General features: G+C 44.0%; 1 protein-coding gene across 1 annotated transcript in view; it reads right to left on the bottom strand.

Annotated features, from left to right (window-relative positions):
* Positions 1–457: 457 nt before the first annotated feature.
* The window catches only part of LOC126235577 (dehydrogenase/reductase SDR family member 11-like), a 51,099-nt gene continuing 31,219 nt past the window's right edge, over positions 458–20,337 (bottom strand). Inside the window, exons 3-5 of the mRNA XM_049944294.1 lie at positions 9,874–10,003; positions 3,495–3,624; positions 458–538 (exon numbers count right to left, since the gene is read on the bottom strand). Of these exons, the coding sequence (XP_049800251.1) occupies positions 458–538; positions 3,495–3,624; positions 9,874–10,003 (341 nt within the window). The remainder of the gene's footprint in view (positions 539–3,494; positions 3,625–9,873; positions 10,004–20,337) is intronic.

Here is a 20,337-nt window from a genome sequence, read left to right as displayed (position 1 = left end):
ACTGCTGTTTGTGTATGAGAAAGCGATTGGAAACTTTCCTCATGTCAGCACGTTGTAGGTATTGCCACCGGCGCCAATCTTGTGTGAATGCTCTGAAAAGCTAATCATTTGCATATCACAGCATCTTCTTCCTGTCGGATAAATTTCGCTTCTGTAGCACGTCATCATTGTGGTGTAGCAATTTTAATGGCCAGTAGTGTAAATCCGGGATGGCTGAATGACCATTATAGATCTGTAGCTGCCGTGAGGTGGAGTCACAAATCACACTTCTGCATCACGTGCAGCTGCAGTCGAATTGGAGAACTGACTCAGCACAGCCGTATCATGCACGATACGACCTTCTGACGCAACCTGAGACACAGGTGAGGTCCACAAAACTCTTCTCGGTATCTTGAAAGGTCGAGAACCTGAGAACCGACGACTTGGCACCGTGGCTGTTGTGACCAGCCTGCTGCAACTAGAGATCAGGCGGGTCTTCCAGTTGCAGCAACAGAGTCATGAATGCTAGCATGCGAGTATACACTCCCGACCATGGACCCTGTGTACACATCAATTTACGTTTTGGACTATTGGGATTTTAGATACACAGAGAGGCTTTCAAAGGACCATGGATGCAACGAGCAATCGACCAGTAGTACTTTAATCGTCGTACTGACGTAGTATCCAAAATTATTTCTCCAATGACGTGACGTGCGTGATACGAGTGCGTCCACGTAGTATATTTAGTAAATTTCATGCGTTTCTATGTTTAATAGGGTTAATCTCGCGTTTTTGTAAATGTGATTTCATCCAGTCATCAGCGCAGTACTTGCTCACTGAACAGCCAGTTGCGTAGCTCTTGAAAGCAGCAGCGACCATTGGTGACCCACCACGAGTCTGGAAAGTCGCATTAGACACCTCAGGTGTCACTTGTTTACCCCATGTGTTCTGTTTCCAAGGCACCTCCTAGTGCACCCGACGTGGTGGATCCGCCCTCACAGCATCGTCAGTGGCAGGTAGTAACGCTGTCGCATAGCACGAGGTGGAGGGCCGATGTGGAGACTGGCCGCCTGGCCTCGCCCATTCACCCTGTGAGTGAACAGATGGCCGCTCCTTCAGCAGTGCCCAAGCAGGCTCACGGGGGGAGCTGTTTACTGGTTACTGGGAGCTCCAGTGATAGGCACGTTATGGAGCCCATTAGGCAGGTAGCGTTCAGGGCTGGAAAGAAAGTCCGTGTGCACTCTGCATGTCTGCTGCAGGGTTTTCATAAGAGATGTGGAGGCGGCCTCACCTGTGGCTACAGAGCATGCGTGTTCCAGTCGTCTGGAATTTGTGGCTCACGTCGGCACCAACGACGCCAGTCGCATGGATCCTGAAGCGATCCTCAGTTCGTACAGCCATCTGGCAGGGGAGATGAAAACTGCTGGACTCGTGTGAGGGGTGCAAGCAGAGTTCGCAGTTTGCAACATCGTACCGAGAGCTGGTCGCTGTTCTTTGGTTTGGAGCCGAGTGAGGGAACTCAACCAAATTCTTCGTCTGTGACGACCTTGGGTGCAGATTTCTGGACGTGCTTTATCGTGTGGGGATTTGTAGGACACTCCTTGACAGGTCAGGGGTGCGCTACACAAAGGAAGCAGCTACTCGGACAGCAGAGTACTCGTGGAGAGCACATGAGTTTTTTTTTTTAGCAAGGCGGTAGTCTGAGGTTCTCTGATGAACACTCGTCAGTCGATCTACAGACAGGGAAGTCAAACTGACTTCAGAGTAGAGCCATTTCGACTGTCACAATTTTATGTGTAAACTGTCGAAGTATACGTAATAAATTTCCCAAATTTACTGTCCTCCAAGAAAGATGTCGTGCTCATACTATTCTATCACGAAGCCTGGATACTTATAATGTGCTTTTAACATCCTGTTCACTACATTTCCTTTCCTGCAATTTACACTCCTGGAAATTGAAATAAGAACACCGTGAATTCATTGTCCCAGGAAGGGGAAACTTTATTGACACATTCCTGGGGTCAGATACATCACATGATCACACTGACAGAACCACAGGCACATAGACACAGGCAACAGAGCATGCACAGTGTCGGCACTAGTACAGTGTATATCCACCTTTCGCAGCAATGCAGGCTGCTATTCTCCCATGGAGACGATCGTAGAGATGCTGGATGTAGTCCTGTGGAACGGCTTGCCATGCCATTTCCACCTGGCGCCTCAGTTGGACCAGCGTTCGTGCTGGACGTGCAGACCGCGTGAGACGACGCTTCATCCAGTCCCAAACATGCTCAATGGGGGACAGATCCGGAGATCTTGCTGGCCAGGGTAGTTGACTTACACCTTCTAGAGCACGTTGGGTGGCACGGGATACATGCGGACGTGCATTGTCCTGTTGGAACAGCAAGTTCCCTTGCCGGTCTAGGAATGGTAGAACGATGGGTTCGATGACGGTTTGGATGTACCGTGCACTATTCAGTGTCCCCTCGACGATCACCAGTGGTGTACGGCCAGTGTAGGAGATCGCTCCCCACACCATGATGCCGGGTGTTGGCCCTGTGTGCCTCGGTCGTATGCAGTCCTGATTGTGGCGCTCACCTGCACGGCGCCAAACACGCATACGACCATCATTGGCACCAAGGCAGAAGCGACTCTCATCGCTGAAGACGACACGTCTCCATTCGTCCCTCCATTCACGCCTGTCGCGACACCACTGGAGGCGGGCTGCACGATGTTGGGGCGTGAGCGGAAGACGGCCTAACGGTGTGCGGGACCGTAGCCCAGCTTCATGGTGACGGTTGCGAATGGTCCTCGCCGATACCCCAGGAGCAACAGTGTCCCTAATTTGCTGGGAAGTGGCGGTGCGGTCCCCTACGGCACTGCGTAGGATCCTACGGTCTTGGAGTGCATCCGTGCGTCGCTGCGGTCCGGTCCCAGGTCGACGGGCACGTGCACCTTCCGCCGACCACTGGCGACAACATCGATGTACTGTGGAGACCTCACGCCCCACGTGTTGAGCAATTCGGCGGTACGTCCACCCGGCCTCCCGCATGCCCACTATACGCCCTCGCTCAAAGTCCGTCAACTGCAGATACGGTTCACGTCCACGCTGTCGCGGCATGCTACCAGTGTTAAAGACTGCGATGGAGCTCCGTATGCCACGGCAAACTGGCTGACACTGACGGCGGCGGTGCACAAATGCTGCGCAGCTAGCGCCATTCGACGGCCAACACCGCACCGCGGTTCCTGGTGTGTCCGCTGTGCCGTGCGTGTGATCATTGCTTGTACAGCCCTCTCGCAGTGTCCGGAGCAAGTATGGTGGGTCTGACACACCGGTGTCAATGTGTTCTTTTTTCCATTTCCAGGAGTGTACATATACTTGTTTGAACTGTATATTTACCGGGTTGGAAAATTCTCTATGATTGAATAGTATATTTACGTAACCGCAAAATTAAGAAACACCAGTCTTGCTCGGAGACTTTGAAATGTAACAACGTAATGCTTTTGAAACTTACCCCACACCGTATCTTGCTGTTCCTGGCAACCAGGTCCTTCCGCAGTCCTTCTAGCAGAGCCTTGACAGCATGCTTGCTGGCGTAGTACATCGAGTACAGTGGATCGAATGGCATGATGTGACCAGCTATACTGGAAGCAAGAAAAAGAAACAAACTTGTACTGCCTGTACTATATGGATGGAAATTGTATACTGTGTAAGTCGGCAAGGTTTAACCACCAAACATGAATAATTTTCACAATTCGTATTTCATTTACTTCGGGGAGCGAAAGCTAGCGAATTCTTAACCGTTTCTTGGTTGATACTGGTAGCCTCAATTTCTGTGGAGATGCAAGCTGAGACTCTAATTTTCTGACAGAAAGGCGAAAGTGCGACTTTACGGTCACAGTGATCGACATGGAACAAGGGCTGTGGGAAGCCAGTTTCCTGGATCTAAAAGCAGAATGCTGGTAGTTTACAGCCCAAGACAGTCGCCTCGTCGCGAGGCCGGTGGGAAAGGACTTCTCGTGATTGACCTGTGGTCGCCAAGGAGGCTTAGGCGAGATGATGCTGAAAGTATGAGATTGTAGAGACAGAATCTTACAGGTGCCATGAGCAGTCTTTTTTAGCATAAGGAATGTACGTGGGATGCCTGCCGCAAATGAATGCTAACGTCCGAAAGAAGTTCTTATGCGAAGTGCCAAGCCGCATTTCTGCCAAAAGACACGTTAACGTATTCGGTTAGTTCAATTGCAGATGGTGGAGGTGTCATAATATTTTCTAGAAGTTTCTATTGACCTGTACATGAGCTGAAAGAGGTTGAGTGATAGCTTCATGACGTGTAGAGTGGAAGATACTCCATTTGTAAAGGGGGCTGTGATTGGCTGTAAGGAGAATTCACACTAACGACGCGAGATTTACTCTAAACTGGACGCTTCTGGCGGAGGGCGTCTCTTGGTGGTGTCGGTGGGACATATTTGGCTAGACAGCGATTTTGAGAGCTCTCTGGTGAGCGTCAGTGAGTGATAAACTTAGGTGGATAGAGTTTTGAGACATGGCTGGCGAGGTGTCAGCGAACTGTCTCAGCATTAGATTCGAATGTGCTGATGTTGCCACTAGGAACGGCATCATTCGTCTCTCTATGGACAGAGATACGAACCTGTGCTTGTGCCTGGAGACGGAGGCATTACAAAGTGCTTCTTTACGAGCTCACACTTAAAAGAAGTCTCTGATCCTGTTTTATAAGTAAGTCGAATTCTTAATTCGTCATTACATAAGTGGCCTCGACCTCAGGAGCTTGCAGACGCCATTTGACGTCCTCTGTGTAGTCAGAATCTTCAGCTACGCAACACACTTTGTCTCTGCGACCACTGGCAGCAGTTCCCAGATAATCGCTGCAGAATTGTTCTTCACAGAATTGAATTCGGCAATATACGCACCACGAATCGGCACATAGGAACTCTTTTAACAGTACGTGTGTTAAGTTCCATTTCTTTGATCGCAGAGCCGTTCATTGTCAGTGCCAGTAAGGGTAGAGGCTTTCGTAACTTCCATGTTAATCAGTACCAGCCGCTTAAGTGTTTCTGTCGTATAAGCGAGGACGCGATTCCGAGTCACGCCATGAACGTTTTGACAATCTCAAATTTAGGTTAGTGAGTTGGAGTTAACGTTCTGTCTCAATGAATGTTCACTTTGCATTGTATCTTTGATACTTGTTTTTATAATAAAAGTACTATCAGTGCCCGGTTGTTCTACTCTTCCTAGAATTAGACTCCAGTCACCGATCTTGGTGAATTTAGAGTGGAGTATCGTCACAGCTTGGGGACTACCGCAGCTGGGGACTGTCATTGGCATGACTAACTTAATTCACTTATTCGGCGATACCACAACGTTGCCATCACGTCATTTACTGCTATCACACATAATCACCCGCATTTAGAAGGGGTGGTATTGGCACTGAAGTGACAGGACCCTTATGAACACAAGTCTGTATTTATCATTATTTTCTATCCTTAAAATACATAAACTTCAGTGTGATACTTAAGAAGTTCCAGGTTCCTCCCTACCAACCATTGGAACGAAACAGAGGGTTAAGTGTGAGGAGAATGTTTGATAGATTCGACCTGTGCAGGAACTGATACACCAGATGTGCTGTACATTTAGTTCCTCCGTGGAGTTTTTCGTTGATGAATATTACTAATGTTAGTTTCAACTCTGCAGCATGTTGTTGGTCGTAACAGTGAGCAAGTCACAGTATTTATCACTACTGGGCAGTGGTTTTGGCACATAATGCGTTAGTACACAGATATAGCAAAATGCATGGAGCTCTACAAAGAGTAGGTTATGAAGATCTGTAGGTTACAATAATTGAGCGCCTTCGTTTCTATAGTTCGAGTGAACACAAAAAAGTATACTATGAGTTTGTTTTTCTTTTTCGCTAAATGGTCCTACACAGGACAGAGACGGTGCCTCGCATTAAAGTCTACTCTATGTTGCGGACTTGAAACCATCTGTCATGCACTTCCTCAGGTCTAAGCGAAGAAGTTTTAATGCTCCGTCGATATCGGGGTTACTAGGACAAACAATAGTTCAATTTAACAATGATCTTGTTAGGAAATTAACGGTGGTGACCCTGAAGGAATTATTCTGGCTTGGGCCTTAAAATAAACAAAGAAACCACAGGAAATTTTCATGGGGATCGCTGGACGGGGGTTTAAAATCCTCACCTCCGCCTTTTTTATCCACCGCACCGTCTCACGTAATGCGAATTTTCCTGTTTCCTTAGATGCACGAGAATTCTACATCGCAGCAGAATGCTACATTACTTTCACAGAATCCGTCTGTTAAAGGGAAGTGAAAACAGACCCGTTGTAACGATCCCTTCAATCGGGAAAACGTGATATAATGCAAATATTTTCTTCTGACAATCAAACGTCTTATCTACACCGGTGCCCAAAATTCAAGCAACAAACGCAAATAGCGCAAGATTGCGTTAATTTTTCAACAAAACAATATAAACAGGTGGCAGTAAAGTAGAAACAACGTAAAAAATACAGAAGGCAAACAACTGCACCATTTATAACGGTAGACAAAGATGTTCTTCGTTTTTTCCAACTTAATGCATTTTCACACACATTCCGACAACTGGTTAATGTACTTAGCATGGGGTGTTACCACCTCTGGCAGCAATATATGTCTGACTAAGAGTGGTGATGCTGTGAGTGATGTCATCAGTCTCACGTTGAGGCAATAACGCCAATTTTTTCTGCAGAGCTGTTCGGAAGTTTTCAAGGGTGGTTGGGGGATGCTTCCTAGCACATCGCAGACGTGTTCCATAGGATTCAAATCGGGGGAGCGAGCAGTATCATCCGCTTCCAAAAGAATATCAATCACCCGTGCTCTAAAAGTCGAGCAAAAAAAATGGCTCTGAGCACTATGGGACTTAACATCTATGGTCATCAGTCCCCTAGAACTTAGAACTACTTAAACCTAACTAACCTAAGGACATCACACAACACCCAGCCATCACGAGGCAGAGAAAATCCCTGACCCCGCCGGGAATCGAACCCGGGAACCCGGGCGTGGGAAGCGAGAACGCTACCGCACGACCACGAGATGCGGGCAAAAGTCGAGCAGTATCATCCATCAGTACGAAGTATGGGCCCACAACTCCTCGCAAGAACCACACATGAGGCCCCAGGCTCTCGGCGCGGTACCTGGCATCAGTTAAGCATTGCCTGTTCACTCGTACAATTTTATGAAGTGGTGTTAGGGTAGTCAGCGTAATCCCTGCCCACATCATTAGGAATCCTCCTCGATACCGCTGTCTTTCCTCAATGTTTGGGTTCCGAAAATGCGTTCTACGCTCCCTCCAGATGCGTCTGCGTCGATAATCACTCTCCACACCAAAACGGGACTCATCTGTGAAAATAACATTGGCCCACTGTGGCATGTTGATGGTCCTTCTGAGAAGACGCGTCAGAGGTACACATACAGCAGATCTCAGACAGTAAAAGCCTCTATGCTGTAGCCTTCCACACAGCGTTTGCCTCGCGGGTGCTGCGATCTCAGACGCCAGCTGCCATGTGCTACTAAGGCGGTCCGTCGTGCTCTTACAGCCAAATAATGGTTCTCTCTTTCAGATATTACACGTGGTAAGCCCCGCCCTGGTCATCGGGATGCAGTTTCGATCTCTGTAAACAACAGAACGATTCACATTAAGCCATCGAGGTACATTAGTTTGCGACTGTCCTGCTTCCATTCTTTTTACGGCTCTCTACAGCAAAGAATCTGATAGCCGACTTCTCTGTGCCACACTGCACAGTCTCTGACAGTGTACGCCACGACCGTGGATGTTGGACTACCAGACAAATACTACCTCGTTTGGTGGGTGCACTGACGTCATCGTTGGCGTGCTTGTCCGTTGACCGGAATGCTATCTTTCATGCAGATCATGATTGTACGGACATCTGCCGACATTTTATATAATTATATCGTGAATTAGACACAGGACGGGAAAATAGTGGTTTGTTGCTTTAATTTTGAACACCAATGTAGACTGTGGAGATAAGAGTCAGCTTTCATGTTCGTTAATAAACACACAAAAGTAGAAGAACTTGTACCCATTTTCTAAACATGAGACGTTGATTGGAAATTGAGCAACGAAAACTCCCAACAACAACGAAACATAATGGTAATGAATATTTTGTAAATCGGGCAGTTGTTAAATTTTGCATCAAGTGCAGATATTCAGACGAGGTAGTCTGTCATAGACAGTTTACCGACCGTCACTCTCGCACACACACACACACACACACACACACACACACACACACACACACACTACCACCAACAGTAACAGCAGCGGATTAACAGTAATGATTAACAATGGTGTCAATAGTTAAGTGAAAACCAAGACTATAAACTCTAAAAATAAAACACCAACTCCAAATCTTCAAGTGTTACCTTAACCCAGATAAAAATTACACTGTTTGTAAAAAGTGAGGTAGTGTTTGTTATTTCGGTAGCTACAAATACGTACCAGTACTTCGAGAACCAGGTATTCGAGAAACAGAAATCATTTTATTATTCTTCAACGACAGTACACAGTGATATCATCACGTGTAATTGTACTGTCCGAATTGTAAAGAAAGTAGCTAGCGTTGTAATAAAGAAACCTAAATGCGGTGTAATGTTAAGCCTAACAGGAAAAGTATCACGCACGTGTATGACCCTATACGAATATTTGGAAGAGTATATTTACAAGAAGACATTGCTTGTGGTTTATCAAACCAAGATTCAATTTTTATATCGCGAAAAATCATTTCTAGTTTTATAGATGGGTAGATAATCTACATATCCTGAAATAAAGTATATTTAAAGATGTTCATTTTTCTGCTCTGAGAATTTGGTGAACGTGTAAAACCGAAATAGTTACGATAGCTCTAAAAAAAAATTAAAAAAATGGAAAAGTACTAGAACACAAATATCTGTAACCTAAGAGCTAGCGTCAACTCAGGCGTAATGCAACAATATAATTTAAGCTGTGTGGTAATAGAAAATATGTTTACTAAGTGTAGTAAAAAAAAAAGGAGAAATGTTTGATCGGTAAACAACTCACCTTACTTCTTGACATTGTCTCCTATGAGGGACACACACTTGGTCCAGCGATCTTCCAGCTTTGTCATCCCATCAACAGAAAGAGGTTCTGTCAGACTCTGCGAAATACTCGTTGACTGCAGCTGTCAGTTTTTCATTTGTTGAAAATTCCTTACCAGCAAGCCAAAATTTCAAGTTAGGGAACAGGAAAAAGTAACTTGGAGCTGAGCTTGGTGTACAAGGCGAATGAGGAAGCAGTTCAAAGCCCATTTCACACCATTATCGCTGATATGTGGGATGGAACATTATACTCCTGAAAGAGTACTTTTTCGTGTGCTAATCTAGGTTTTCTTCAGCCAACACAAGTTTCAAACGATCGAGGAATGGAGCATAATAGGTTTCAGGTTCGGATCTACGTTTTCCCAAGTAATCTATGAGGATTATTCCTTGAGAATCGCAATAGACAGTACGGCACTGGAGAATTCTGAACCGATCTCACTTTACATTGCAACATGTATTTGCTACATGATGAAGAGGAGTACTGTAATCCAAGAACTGTCAAGAAACTTATTAGTTCCTCCCTAAGGTATCTCATGAAATGTTCTTCATGTCAGAGCTATCGCAGGTGTCAGTGCAGAATTCAAGCTTAGGGCGGTTTTGAGGTACCAGAGACAATGATTCTCACGCGGTACCTGATGTCGACGTTTATTGGAAGCTAAATGCTGATTGGCTCTATGTTTAAGAATACCTCTATACAGTCTCACAAGACGAAAATACATCGCTATAGACGCTTTGAGGTCTACCTGCATATGTGGATGACGAAGCCGTCGTCGACTCCCCTGTCCAGCATGCTCTGGACGGCCTCCCTCGTGCAGACGGACAGCCCCAGGACGTTGACGTCCAGTGTGTGCCGCCACTCGGCTGTCTGTCCAGCTGGGAACACAGCATGCCGCCATCATCAGTCAGCAATAAAGCGAAGGACGAGGACTGCAGTGAAACCGTGCAAACTGACACAGCATACTTATGCTCTTAAAGTTACTGACCCTGTATACAATGAAGCTACTCACAACAGTCACTATTTTAGATGTAGTGACACAGCATCGTCGTTTAAGCTTATTCTGCAATCCTCGTCGCAAGAAGTCGAGTGCACACTGTTGTATCTACTTCTTCACAGCCACCATACGTCACCAGTATAATCAATTTGAGACGCTGAAGACTGTGTTCCACGGGGCACAAACTGGAAAAGTCGGAGGATGTCATATCTGGACTGTGCGATGGGTAAGGGATCTTGATCCACTCTAGGAAGCTGCCAGATTAGCTGCCAAAGATTCGTGCGGTTGGGCATTACCATTGTGAATTTGGATCGCGTCCGTGTTCTTGTGAAATCTCTTCGTGGTAATGACGCCTTTATGCTTCTGAAAGGTGAATGTGTCTCTCGCTATTTATGAACAGCGACATTACAGAAAATGAAGAACTGCGTCCTTATCGTTCCAAAAATAGTAATAATGATTTTTTTTGCCGCTGGGTGTCTCTTACATTTGTTTAGTATTCCGAAGGAGATACGTCGCTTGTACCTCGATCTTTCTCATTCTGGATTATATACAGGGTGGTTGGAAACAGTCTGAAAAGATTTAGAGGGTGTTGCAGAGTAGGCTGAGTTGAGAAATAATTGTTAAGAAAATAACTCGATTCGTTGCGCCGTTTCGGAAATAATAAGCGCTGAAGGTCCCTGAGCGCGCAAATTTAAGCAGACCTCCAGATAAAGTTAGTATGAGTTGTTATAGCATGGATGCCAACGTACGATACTGCTCAGCCTTTGGCCCTGGTTCGATCCTTACTACCGTCCCGTGTCTAATTATTGTGTCGCTCTCTTGCTCGGTATTCGGGAAACAAACGAACATGTTTGGCGGCACTATCTCTGGCGAGCCTCTTGAATTTGCGCGCTCAAGCCCCAACGGCCTTATTGGCTAACTCCCACTGTCTTTTATTCGGACACGGCGCAACTTACCCTGAAACAGGATGACGTGCTATTCAGACAGTTTCTGACAACTCTTTATATTCACGTTTCGTCAGTAGATGGGATACAACCATGTTTTTATTGGCTTCCAATACTTGGCTGTCATCCTTTATCGTGAAGAATTTCAATAGTTGCTGTTACAGCCATGTTTAAAATCTTGACTTGCAAACATCTCTTTATCAGTCTCAATCGAATAGGGCCACGCTTTCTGACAGTACAAATTTTCTTACACTCTGCGTAATGCTTTTGGAACGCAGACCATGTTTTTAGAAAGCTCTCAGGTTTTTAAACCATTGTCTGAGTAAATAGACTCGTCGTCTCACTTAGGATTTGTGTCAATGATTTTAGTTTAAAGTGTCTCACTTTTTACACTATGAAACAGTATTTAACTAAGTAATTCCTTTACTATCAAAAAATTTAATTTCATTATATTTCATGAATATGACTCTTTATTTTTCAATTTCAATATTGCGTAAATGTTTTGAAGGAATCATCATAAATCATTTGTAACTGATATTTTATCGGAAAGGTGCCTAAAAACGAACATGCAATAAATTTATGAATTTAAACTACAAAGAACCCAGGTAAAACGAAACTAGTCACCTCTAGTTAGAAGTTCGTAAAATAATTCAATCGCACTGTGCGGATGGAACCTGCTGCCCAATTGAAAAACGACTCAACTTAAACATAATAGCCGGCCGGAGTGGCCGGGCGGTTCTAGGCCCTACAGTCTAGAATCGCGAGACCGCTACAGTCGCAGGTTCGAATCCTGCCTCGGGCATGGATGTGTGTGATGTCCTTAGGTTAGTTAGGTTTAAGCAGTTCTAAGTTCTAGGGGACTGATGACCTCAGAAGTTGAGTCCCATAGTGCTCAGAGCCATTTGAATTTTAAACATAATTTATTGAAACAAGTTCTGTAGATTAAAAATATCTGTTAAACCAAAGGTATGCATAATTGTTGCGTTACAAAATGGTAAATAAAAACAACATTGATGAAGGAAGTTAATCCAAGTCGTATCACAGAGGTCGTTTGCTAGTACAAAACCTGAACGTCCAGGTGTTTTACCTGCCTTGGTCCACTGTCTAGTCGATGAATGTTCGTTCGTCTCGTTATTTACAAACTACGTTTGAGAATCAAAGTGGTTGTGCCAAACTTACAGTAATGAATGCGGCAGGGAATGATTCCATCGTATAACACTGATTAAAAATAGTTAAAGGTAAGAGGGCAGATGGACAAGCATTAGCTCGCCCTCTCGGATCAATCCAACAAGTAAAACGGTATTAACTTGGTATATAGTGTCTCTCTCTCTATTTTAGTCGATTCCCACTCTCCATGACCACCTGAACTACAGCACGCCAATTACTTCTGTCCTGCATTTTCTCCTGTAGACTTCCCAGGTTCTAACGCATTAGTGATGTGACGCCATCGATTCATCTCATCCTTAGCATCCCTCTTCCTTTGCCTCCGATCATGCCCAGGATTACCGTCTTTTCCATAGAATGATGTCTTCTCGTAATGTGCCTAAAGAAGGTCTGCTTTTTTTTTTTGTTTCAGTACTGTACCGTCTAGGCAACAGTGTGGTTTTATTTGCTGTATTAGTACTCTTTGCAGTCCATGGAACTCTTACGTATTTTCTTCCAATACCACAATTCAGAGGTACCTATTCCACGCCGTTCAGCCTTTCTTGCGATCCAGGTCATATCAGTATATCACAATTTACTATACGGATTTGTGTTTTAAATTTGCGTCTCTACTCCTTAAAACACTGTTAAAGTTGTACCTCCCCTCTCCTCAAAGCAATAACGGTCTCTTGATTTCGTGGCTGCATTCGCCATCACAGAAAATACTTCCATTTTTTCTCCTCCCGTATGCCATGAAGTGATACGTGCAGTTGCATAATTTGAGTTTCCTTGACGTTCTCCCTCAGACCAGCCTTTGCATTCCAGTTTATTCTTCATGTAGCCCAGCATTCCTCATAATGTCCACTGTTGAGCCAACTGACCGATACCTGGGACCGAGATTCATACTGACCCACTCCCTAAGAATGTGCGTCTTAACATTTTAACATTAAACGCCGGCAGTAGGAATAAGCAGCATCCACCGCGTACGTAAGCAATTGACCACAATAACTAAATTTTATATATAGTTGGAAGGAGAAACAGCCTTGGTCGTATTTTTTTGTTTTATTATCAAATGGTTCAAATGGCTCTGAGCACTATGGGACACAACTGCTGAGGTTATTAGTCCCCTAGAACTTAGAACTAGTTAAACCTAACTAACCTAAGGACATCACAAACATCCATGCCCGAGGCAGGATTCGAACCTGCGACCGTAGCGGTCTTGCGGTTCCAGACTGCAGCGCCTTTAACCGCACGGCCACTTCGGCCGGCATTTTATTATCCGCAAAATCGATTTTCGATCACTTAGTGACCATCCTCAGTGCTGTAAGATACAATTAAAATTGTTAGCACTGGTATTAACAAGCTTAGAGCTAAGTGACCAAAATCGATTTTGCGGATAATAAAACAAAAAAATACGACCAAGCTTAGAGTTTGTTAATACCAGTGCTAACAATTTTACTTGTATCTTACAGCACTGAGAATGGTCACTAAGTGACCGAAAATCGATTTTGCCGATAATAAAACAAAAAAATTCGACCGAGGCTGTTTCTCCTTCCAATTATATCCATTATCTGGTTGTGGTGCACAAAAGCTCCATTGAGTCGCCAATCAATAAAATTTATAGCACACTATAATTATTCATCTACCTAATTTTTTGCTATGTCATATTCATTTATTTAGGGATTCCATTAAAAATAGCTGCGAGAAGTCGCTTAGTTTCAGAATTACGCTCAGACAACGCTACGTATTTTGAGTATTTTCTAGTGTAGCGGTTCCTTTTATTATGCTAATGACTTACTTTCAAATAAAGTGTTCCCAAACGTATGGAAGAAATTAGAAGTTGATCTCAGGTGAGCTGCCTCTTTTAGGGGCCAAACATAAAAATCGGCTTACTTACGATTTAACCAGCACAAAATCAAGACTGGTACGCAACTAAATATGTGAAATATATGTATAAAGCAACCGAATATGTAAAAGAAATCTGTATGAGTGACTATACATTTACTTCGATACATGGAATTTCTCCTTTCCTCTGTTATGAGATAACTTGAACTGTCAAATCGGAGTAATACGAGTAATGTTAATGTATCGTGGCCGCACTTGTGGAAGTACCCAGGTCATACTATTATTTTTTTTTATTACAATCGTATTGACCAACTAGGATTTTTTATTATTATTTTTTTTTTCAAATGCAAGTAGCTATCTACATTTATTTCTTCGGCATATTTGCACCTTTTTATTGTCTGATTTCGAGCTGTGCACACATCAGTGGCATTGAGAGCTAGGGGGGAAGGGGGGGGGGGGAGAACCATGACAACGCTCAGGGCGGCGGCAGATTTTTGAAAGCGGCAAAATTTTAAGTTTTAATGTGGCTCTAAGAGGACGGAGGAAACAAGACAATGAAAGTTTTCCATAACTGAATAAATATGAAATACAAATCACTCATAAAATCTAGTGTCTTAGTGGAAATTATCTACGATAACAAATGAAGGGCCGGTTTTCCTAGCGTGCGTCTTTTAAAACAGAAAATATTGCTAGTGGCGGTGTTGCGTTCCCTATTAATTCTTCACTGCCTCTATACAACATTTGACATGCACCTACGTCAGCTTGAAAGCCCCTACAGAAGGGAAAGACTTTATAATAAAGAAATAAAGGTGTCAGCTCGTGATGACCTAACAGTTCCTAAACAACAACCTTAAACACCTGTAGCAACATCACTGAGGAAGACATTTTGTAATAAATAAATAACGAATTAGTAAAATATTCACTGCACGTCACATACCATAACCTTTTGACTACAGATTCAGTGATGTTTATAGGGGAATGATGCGTGTCATCCTTTCCCTATCCTTCCCTCTCCTTTCGATATGCCGTATATGCCATTTACATCCCTCTCCTCTTGCCATGGTGCTCAAAGTTGCAGACAACGTAGAAAAAAAAATTAATGTTTTCCCTCACTTTCTTTTTCGATGTTGAAGCCCCAAACAATAGATAATATTAATATGATACGAAAGAAACGTATCAATATTTGTTCTGGAACTGAACTGCACTGCACGAGCTGTTTACCTATTTTCATCGTATTTCACACTGCGCTCAGAAAACTTCATTTAAGATTTAAGTCCCATTTTTCACTACAGTAAATGAAAGTGCTTTCAATACTGCTTGATTTGAGTCATACATGGTGGTCGTGGCATGTCGGAGAGCACGCCTCCTCAACATCCGACTTCAGCCGTTTCTCCTTCGTGTACTACGGATACACTAAATAGGCATTGGTGATTTATACACGTTGTTTCAACAGATACAGCATTTGTACGTAAGCCACCGTGCTGCTATGACGTTCTACTTTGTACAGCAGAAGCGACAACGCAGTACTCAGCTCTTCTGGCTGCCACGTGTTTCGCGCCGCAGTTGTCTACTTCTCCACGGTAGTGTGCAGCGGTGCAATTGTTTAGAGAAAATAGTTAATTTATTCAAAAATCGCATATGATGTTCTCTGTTTCTGCTACAAACTCTTCCCGAACATTAAAATATTATTCACTTCAGGCGCCTACAGAAACTGGCTGTAGATTTCTGAGACGTTAATCAGCTACAGTAGATCCCTAATGAACTCAGAATCGTACCATGAGTGGGTGAAGATCTCCAGAAGATTAAAATTTGTCAAAAATGTAGATGCAGGAGCCCTGGAAATATTAAATGTGGAAACCCGGCATCGGTAAGGCGTAATCAAACACCTTATAGCAATTGTTCATTTTTTGAATAGATAGTCTTCCTTTGAGTGGAACGTCAGACAAAATGTTTACTGAAAACTATGAGAATTTCTTGAAACTGGCAGTGATAATAATAAAAAAAATTCTGGGCAAACATGCAAGGAAGGCAACTCGTGGTAAAGAAATGTCATAAAATTATCTCGGGAAACTCATACAAAGTGACATAATTCGCAATCACTGTTAAAAACTGAGAATAAAATATTTTTATTGAAAGCTACTAAATATTACAGTATGATTTTGGGCTATGCACCAGACATTTTTGGTGTATCTCAAAGGAAAATGATAGTGAGTTTACTTAATTGGATTCTACTGATGATATCTACGATACAAATATTCGTGAACATTTTCTTGCTTAGTGCCTGTAAGGGATACATCTGGTTTGGTGCTTCAACAAAGGTACTCGTAAAACAGAAAAAAAAAGGAAATTACCTTTGGCAGACGTGAAGGGGCAGCGCAGTGATGACTGTAAAATATGAAAGGCAAGAACATAGGAATGCAAAATCGAACTTTGGATAAATCCTCATGTATTTCAGGTTCCCTGTAGTAGTTATTCCCTGATTCTAGCCGTGAATAATGCTGCAAAGGCATCGTGCTACGCAGTTTCCTTCGTTTGTTTGGTGAGCAAAATTTTTGGTTTCTCTTCTGCATCTACGCGACGCTGGGCAGATTTGTTGGTCATAGACGAGGGGCGTTCAATAGGTAATGCAGCGTTTCTTTTCTGAAAGCAGGTTTGTTCTATTCAGGATACTATTAAACCTTATTATTTCCCACTATTTTGGTACAAATCCCTATTTTTCAACATTATCTCCACTGAGTGTGACGGCCTCACACCACCTTGCTGGGAGAGCCAGTATGCCGACATGGTACCATTGCACTGCACGACTTCGGAGGCATTGGACCAAATAGACATCGGGAGGTGCGAGATCCTGGCTGTTGGGTGGGTGAGGAAGAAAGGTCCAACGAAGTTCTGTATGCTTCTCTCGGGTGCGCAGACGTGTCTGAGGCTTTCGATTGTCTTGGAGAAGGAGCAGTTTGTTTGCATTTTTGTGGCGACGAATACACTGAAGTCGTTTCTTCAGTTTCCTGAAGGTAACAGAATGCAGATCAGTGTTGATCGTTGCGCCGTGATGGAGGGCAGCAAACAGAATAACCCCTTGAGAGTCCCAAATGGCCGTCGCCATGACTTTATCGTCTGAGGATGGGGCTTTGAACTTTTTTCTTCGGAGGTGATGTGGTGTGGCGTGACTCCATGGACTGCTGCTTTATTTCGAGGTAATGAACGCATTTATCATCGCCTGTGAGGCTGTTCTTACTAATAATTGCCTCTATCAACCTCTTAACGGGCAAGCAATTCCACGCAGATTGTTCTTCGTTGTTATTTTTTGGTCTTCCGTCAGTTGGCGAGGAACCCATCGGAAACACATCTTTCAGTACTCCAATTGGAGAACGACTGCGTATTTGATCGTGATCCGTCGATCACCTCAAACGAGAGTGGACACTCGTTGCAACAGGTGGAGCGTGACAGCTGTGTGCGGCCGCCCACGAAGCGGGAGATCGTGAGGTTTCGCGCGACTTTTTTTTGCAATGATGACAGAGACCTCACCCTACGACTAATCTTACTTTTGTTCAGCGCCAGGTCTCCACAGACATTTTGCAACCTATTATCAACAAATGTGAGTCTCTGGTTTTCCGCCGAAGGTAACTGAAGAACAACTCTCGGCTTGCAACGCACCGCTATTTTGAATTCTACGTATGGTGCCGCCAAATGTTAAAACTTCATAAAACTACAGGGGTGAAGCGGAAATATTCCACCACGTCCCACAACAAATTCCGCATTTTGTCAGCTGGAATTGGGTGAGATAACGAAGTGTTGCATTACTTGTTGAACGCCCCTTACATGTATCCTAAAGTTGAAGCCATTGACTAAAGCAAGGTGGGAAGATAGATTTGATGGAGTTGTCCATCTTTAGTACGAAATATATGACACTAGCGATGCACTGGTTGAAGTAAGCGAAGACGAAAATACGAACATAATGGGTGCACGTGAGGATGGCAATTTGGCAGACTTTAGCCGTGCTTTCCTTTGTTGTACCCCAATATTTGTTCTGTCTCACGGCGAAATAGTTAGCCAAATGCAAACCAGTATTATTACGGGTCCTGTTTCACTTGCTATCGTCTGTCCACTTGGTCTTGTTTCTTGAGAGCCACAGTTCTGTTAGGAATTTTTTTACTTAATTCTAAACGTTTCGTGCCTTTTGCAACTTCTGCCAAAGTCGGCGATCTACCACTGTTCAGCGTTGCAGCGAACAGTCGGCCAGTGCGCGGCTAACAGGTGTAAGAGCATTTCTTTATCTTTGTGGTGTGCTGTCAATATGTACCACATGTGAAGATAACCGTCTACGTACATATGCACTCCGTCTTCAGGCCACGAGTGGTCTACCGGGACCATCCGACCGCCGTGTCATCCTCAGTGGAGGATGCGGATAGGAAGGGCTTGGGTCAGCACACCGCTCTCCCGGTCGTTATGATGGTATTTTTGACCGAAGCCGCTACTAATCGGTCGAGTAGCTCCTCAATTGGCATCACGCGGCTGAGTGCAACCCGAAAAATGGCAACAGCGCATGGCAGCTAGGATGGTGACCCATCCATGTGCCGACCACGCCCGAAAGCGCTTAACTTCGGTGATCTCACGGGAACCGGTGTATCCACTGCGGCAGGGCCGTTGCCTACGTACATATGCACTGACACAAAACTTTTCTGTCCCGCTCATCATGTGAATTACAGCAAGCAATCGGTACGAAGCGCAACCGTGCACATTAGACGTAATGTGAAATTTCTACTCTCCTCTGCTCCCCCGCCTGTCACTGCCCACGTGGCGCTCATGGTGATCCTCCCTAAGCTCTGCACGCTTGCCTCTCCTCAGGGAACAAGAAAGAGGGAACAGATTTTAGTTATACACTCTGCAAGTGACATCACTTAATTCTGGTTGACGTAATTAACTTTGGAGTTATAGCTCAAAATATTTCAGACTGTAAACGTTTCACTTCTGTTTTACTGATTGGTTTCCCAGTCTTAAATACGTATTCACATCCAAAAGAGCTATAATGACGTGTGGAATGTGAAAATAAGACGTCAAGGATTAATGATGTCGTGAGTAACGGAAGATGGGGTGCCTTGTCTCTTGTTCCTTGATCATTGTTCGGAGCCTCGACCGCATCCACAGGGTTCACACAAAGTCCCTTTACCCCCTATGTAATGCAGAGATGCTAAATTGTTCTTTTATTCTTGTAGACATTCACATAAATCTAAATCATTGCTAATGAGTGCACTTGCACCTTCAAGGAACGGATCGTAATGACCACGTGTGTTAACGAACGACCACATTCAGCAAAATCAATAAGAAATATTATTCTAGATTTCAGTGCACTATTTCACAAGCCTTCCCTACCAAACCCCACACTTTTATGGTGTGATAAGAAGCCATTTCAGCTGAACGTATAAAACATAAGATGCGCTCTTGAAGGCCATAAACACTAATGCAAACGTATGTGGAGGTTGCAGTGTCTGTCGAACGTTCGCCAAAAGAAGTCCATTCGTAAGCGGTCAGAGGAATTGGGAGTTCCGTACTCTACATTACAAAATCATATGAGGAATGATTACAAGCTAAAGGCATTTAAACCTTCGTTTGCTAACGAATTGAATGGTAACGGTATCCAGAAAGACATTAGGCTTGTGTGGCTGAATGCTCTTCCTTCAAGGGGCAAAGTGTTTTTCTCGGACAAGTGTGCAATATATCGCGGTGCAAGAGCCAGAAACGTTTCTGGAATAAAGAACACCAATATTTTTAAGATGAACTTGAACACAACCCACCATATATCATGACATTGGATGCAATGTCTGCAACCCACTTGGTAGCTCCATATTTCTTCAACGGTCCTGTGAATCACACTGCTTATATCACCATGTAACGTGATTGGTTTATACCGCATCTGCACGATCGGAAACTTCTCGATTGTATGTGGTTTCAGCAGGATAGGTCACCAGTCCATTCTGTTATCGCCGTTAGAAAATGCTTCAGTGAGATATTTCATTATAAACGGACTGGATGTTGTTCTGTCCATACGCCTGTACCTTTGGAGTGGCCGCTCCGAAGTCTTGATCTGTCATCCAGTGTGCAATTCGTTTTAAGGGGTTCATTAAACCGAAGGTTTCTGTCGCACGTTTCGGGACAGAAGTGTGTAAGAATTCTATTCGACGTACGTTTACTGCCATCATGCAAGAAATTTGGAGGAGAATTTCACATCTTACATGTAAGAGAATCATACTATGTTGTGAAAACGATGACGTACCCAGACACTCTG

Source organism: Schistocerca nitens, chromosome 2 (genome assembly GCF_023898315.1).
Source record: "Schistocerca nitens isolate TAMUIC-IGC-003100 chromosome 2, iqSchNite1.1, whole genome shotgun sequence".
Classification (NCBI taxonomy): Eukaryota; Metazoa; Arthropoda; class Insecta; order Orthoptera; family Acrididae; genus Schistocerca; species Schistocerca nitens.
This window is presented reverse-complemented; position numbering and strand designations above follow the sequence as displayed.